This window comes from Elephantulus edwardii, unplaced genomic scaffold (genome assembly GCF_000299155.1).
Source record: "Elephantulus edwardii isolate Elephantulus edwardi_28Jun2011 unplaced genomic scaffold, EleEdw1.0 scaffold00020, whole genome shotgun sequence".
In the NCBI taxonomy this organism is placed as follows: Eukaryota; Metazoa; Chordata; class Mammalia; order Macroscelidea; family Macroscelididae; genus Elephantulus; species Elephantulus edwardii.
The window spans coordinates 206,142-211,523 of NW_006399770.1; the positions used below are offsets into that span (position 1 = coordinate 206,142).

Below are 5,382 nucleotides of genomic sequence, written 5' to 3' on the forward strand. Positions count from 1 at the left end.
CAGAGCGGAGTTTAGAGCCGTTGTACATAGGGTTGCTATGAGTTGCAAGCGACTCGACAGCACATAACAACAACAACATGCAAAAGCACTTGACTATGTGAAGCATAGCAAATTATGGGTAACATTGAGAAGAATGATAATCCCAAGACACTTAATTGGGCTCATGTGAAATCTGTACACAAACTAGGAAGCTGTTGTCTGTTTTAAAATATGATGTGATTTCAAGTCAGTAAATAAATGTTAAGGTTGTATCCTTTCTCTATATTTATTTAATCTATAAACTGAGCAGATAATTTGAGAAATTGAACTATATGAAGAATGTAGCCTCAGGGTAGGAAGAAGACACATCAACAGCCTTTGGTATGCAGATGATACAGCTGTGCTTGCAGACAGTGAAGAGGATTTAAGAGATTACAGTCTTCAATTAAGAGTATGTTTCACTGTTATGAAAACACAAACAATGGCTAGAGAAACTCTGGTATATCCACACAATGGAATACTATGCTGCTTTGACAAACAAGGAACTCATGAAATATTATACAAAATTAGTGATTTTGGAGGACATTATGCTGCATGAAATATCTCAGTCACAAGAGGGCAAATACTACATAAAATGGGACTGACGTCAGAGTTGGGGGGAAACTAAGGGGAATAAATAATGTGTACTGCATTGAAACAGATGAGGGAGAGAATTTTTTAGGAGGAATATATGATTAGATATTATTGTCATGACAATGGTCCACAATGAAAGCTGCCTAGTGGAGTGGACTCGGGGAGGGGGGATTATATAACAATGAATTTTTTTTTATTACTTTTCAAAGAGAAAAGTGAGCTTGGGGAAAGGGTGGGCATGGAGGAAAGTGCAAATGTGAATAAATGGAAATCCAAAGTCTCTGTAAATTCATTAAAATAAATTAAAAAGTAAAAAAAAATTTAAAAAAAATTAAAAAGACTTTAAAAAAAGGGGGGAGGTGGGGAGCAAGCTGCATGAAGCAGTGATTAAAAAAAACCCAAAACGGAAATTCTTGCCACTGGGCCAATAGGCAACATCATGATAGATGGAGAAAAGATTGAAGTTGTTAAGAGTTTCATTGTACTTGAATTAATATGCAACACCCATGGGAAAAGCAATCAAGAAATCAGAAGGTATGTTACACTGGGAAAGTCAGCTGTCAAGGACCTCTCCAAAGTGCTAAAGATCACTGATGTCAGTGCAAAGAGTAAGGTATATCTGCTCCAAGTCACAGACTTTTCACTTACTTTGTATGTGTCTGAAAGTTGGACAGTGAGTAAGGATGACATAGTGTTGGAGAAGAAAACTGAGTATCCCATAGCATGCCAAAAGAACAAACCGGAGTGTTCCTTAGAGGCGATGATGATGAAACTTCATCTCATGTAGTTTGGGCATCAGTCCTGGAAAAAGACATCGTGCTGAGAAAGGTCAGAGAAGAAGGGAAAGACCTTCAACAAGGTGGATTGACACGGTGACTGTTACAGTGAGCTCGAGTATATCAGAGGTGGTGAGGATGGTGCAGGATATGGTTGCCATGAGTTGGTCAACTAGATGGCACCTGACAACAGTAACAATTTTAATATATTTTAATATCTAGAGGTTCTGTTGTACATAGGGTTTTCGGAGGCCTGCTATTTCAGAAGTGGATGGCCAATCCTTCCTAGTCTGTTGTAATCTGAATGTTCAGATTTAGAGAAGTATCAGACAGACCAGCCTTTTACAGAAAAGTGAAAGATATATCCCTTATTGTGGAGTCAACCATTTGTATCAGTGTTGTCCCTGCCCTTGGCACACATGTCTTTACCCACTTATTTTCCTGCTCCACCATCCACAAGGATACCCATCCACTTCTACCCACTCCCTTCAACATCCATTTCCCATTGTCCTGCCCTTGATCTGATAGCTTATATCTGAAGCTTCCTTGGCTTCTGTGATTCTAAATATGTCGGCTTCAGACAGTTTCTTGTGATGTGACCAGTGTCTCTTAAGTTCAGTGGCAATGCTTTCCGAGCAAAGGTGATGTGTCCTATAGAGCTGGTGTGTTTTCAACCTGTATGGAAAACAGATTATCCGGGAGGCTTGGCTCTATGAGGAGAAATGTGGGGTCAAGATTGGTGGAAGATCTGTCAACACTCTGTGATATGTAGATGATACAACTCTGCTTGCTGAAACTAAGGAGGACCTGAAGTGCTTGCTGCAGAGGGTCAAGGACTGCAGCCTTCAATATGGATTGAGGCTCAATGTCAAGAAGACAAAGATTCTCACCATTAGGCCAATTGGCAGCATCAGGATGGATGATGAAGAGAATGAGATTGTTCACAGCTTTAGTTTGCTTGACTCCACAGTCAACACTCTCGGCACCAGCAGCCAGGAAATTAGAAGACGTATTGCCATGGGAAAGTCTGCTGTTAGGGACCTCTCCAAAGTGCTGAAAAGTAATGGTGTCTCATTGGAGACTAAGGTGCCTCTGATACAGGCTGTGGTCTTTGCTATCACTTGTTATGCATCAGAGAGTTGGACAATGACTAAGGAGGATAGAAGGAGAAGTGGTGCCTTTTAGCTGTGGTGCTGGAGAAGAGTACTGACGTTACTATGGACTGCTAAGGAAACAATCAGATTCATCCTGGAAAGGATTAAACTGGGCTGCTCCTTGGAGGCAAGGATTCTGAAGCTACGTCTAACATACTTTGGACATGTTGCAAGGAGGGACAGGTCCTTGGAGAGGGACATCATGCTTGGTAGGGTGGAGGGACAGCGCAGAAGGGGAAGGCCCCCTATGAAGTGGATTGATTCAGTGATTGGGGTAATTGGGATGGGAGTGTCAGAGATGGTGCGATTGGCACAGGACAGAGCAGAGTTTAGGGCTGTTGTACATAGGGTCGCTATGAGTCGCAAGCGACTCGACAGCACATAACAACAACCACAACAATATCTAGAGATGTTAAAGAACATCATTTAATCTTTATCTGTAAATGAATGGTCTCTTATTTTTGGTCAGAGAAGTCTCAATTATTATTTAGTCTGTTATTATTAAAGAGCCTTCGTGAGGAAAAATTATGTAAAAATGGGATGAGAATTAATGTTTTAACTGAGCAATTAAAATAATTAAATATAAATATCGACTAATTTTTATGATCTGGAGTCTGAGGTGCACCTGATCCAGGCCCTCGTCTTTGCAGTTACTTGTTGTGCGTCAGAGAACTGAACAATGACTAGGGATGATAAAAGGAGAACTGATGCCATTAAGCTGTGGTGCTGGAAAAGTGTTAAATATACTATGGACTGCCAGGAGAACAAACAGGTTTGTTCTACCGAGAGTGAAACCAGGTTGCTCCTTGGCGGCAAGGATTCTGAAGCTCTGTCTGCAAGGGGGGACCAGTACTTGGAGAGGGAGATCATGCTTGGGATGGTGGAGGGACAGAGCAAGAGACCCTCAATGAGATGAATTGATTCAGTGACTGAAGTAATGGGGGTAGGTGTGTCAGAGACAATAAAGTTGGCTCAGGATGGAGCTGAGTTCAGAGCTCTTGTACATAGGGTTGCTGTGAGTCGCAAGTGACTTGAGGGCACATAACAACAACAACACCAGTCCCTACATGTTTTAAGTGGTAAAAATGAAGAATTTCTTAAACATAAACTTTTGCATAAAACATAAATGTTTACCTGCAGTGTGTTTTGTTTTTTCTCCCTTCTTTGCTTTAGGGCCATTTTAAGTGCCAGATCTAGTTATTTTGCTGCGATGCTGAGTGGCTGTTGGGCTGAAAGCTTCCAGGAGTGTATTACTCTTCATGGGTAAGCAAAAATTTTTACAAGGCATATTTACTACAAATGATTTAAAATAGTACTTCATACAGAGTACTTTTCATGAAACTGGTTTCTTTATATGCTCAATGAAATATGTAGTGCAATTTAATAAATTATATTTTCTGAATGCTTTTTTACCTTTATTTCCACTTCCCCCTTTCTTCTCTGCCTAGTTCACCAGCAGAGCCTTGGGCTACATTCTTGGTCTAACTTTCTATGCCCTCAGTCAGCTCTCCCAAGGGCCACTGAAGTAGTTGTATTCTGTACCAACTTGGTAGCTTGGACACAGTCCCCTTCTTTGGTCTCTCCTGCCTGACCTAATTCTTTAACTGAGTGAGGAGAGCAAACCAGGGCATTGACCCCATGATAAGGGTTTTGCCTCTCAAACACCTGAAAGATGTATCCTACTGAAGAGTTTCCTTCCACTATGATGACATAAAGATATTTGCTTAATTTAAGAAGCATGGTGCTAGCAAATCAAGAATCTGAGTATGCCAATTCTAGAGAGAATCAGTTTTTCTCATTTTGAAAACTTGTCTAGGGACTATGCTTGATATCTGCTCTTTTTGTGTGCAGTCAAGTCAGATCTGACCCATACCCACCTTCCAGTTGGTTTTCAGAGACAGTTAATCTCACAGGAGATTGTCCATCCCTCTTCTACAGAGTAGCTGGTGAATTCAAACTGCATGCCTTTGGGATAACAGCACAGCTTCTTATCACTAGGCCACCAGAGCTCCGTATGCTTGATATATGCTAAACCTCATTCTCAAGAACTGTTAATTAATATCCACAAAGACTGAACTCAGTAAAAACTTAAAGAGGGAAACAACAATACTTTGACTCAGAATGTACATGTCAGCTTTTAATAATAATCTTCTTGTTTTTATAGTGCAAAAAAGAATGAAGTGTATGACTTATGAAATCTTGTGTTGTTGTTGTTGATTGCTGTTGCGTTGAGCACAACTCATAGCGACCCTATGAACAAAAAGCCTTTCCATAACTATCAACATTTATCAAAGTTCATGGAGTTTACAAAGACATGTTGTTTAGGAAGTGGATTCCACTTCTGCTATTCTACAATATTCTTCACCAACACTAAAAACATGGTGACCCATGGCTTGGTATATCTGACACAAGGTGTCAAAGTGGGTTTCAAATGAATCATCAAAATGGATAGACTGGTACTATCCATGACTAGGCTCAGTCTTCTTAACAGTATTTTCCTGTTACTTCTATTATATTAAGCAAGGCTCTGCCCATATTAGTCCATTCTATGCAGAGCTGTGATATTGGTTGAGATTCTTTGCTAATGCTGAATACCTTGGAAATTGGGATTCATTTGTTTTTGGTTAAGTTTTTTTATCTTGCTTGATAAAGATTTATAATACTAATATTGTATTAGAAAGTAGGTCCTGATGAATGCATAGTTTTATATATATATATAACTGTTGTTATTGCATAATGCTGTAATAAATAATAATATATGTTGTTGTTAAGTGGTGTTGAGTTGTAGATGACTCATAGCGAACCTATGAACAAAAGACCTGAACACTTGTCTAACTTTC

At 39.8% G+C, this 5,382-nt stretch overlaps 1 protein-coding gene across 1 annotated transcript in view; it reads left to right on the forward strand.

Annotated features, from left to right (window-relative positions):
* BTBD8 (BTB (POZ) domain containing 8) overlaps positions 1-5,382 on the forward strand; it is a 105,894-nt gene that overhangs the window by 76,351 nt on the left and 24,161 nt on the right. Inside the window, 1 exon segment of the mRNA XM_006882476.1 lies at positions 3,716-3,805. Coding sequence (XP_006882538.1) covers positions 3,716-3,805 — 90 coding nt within the window.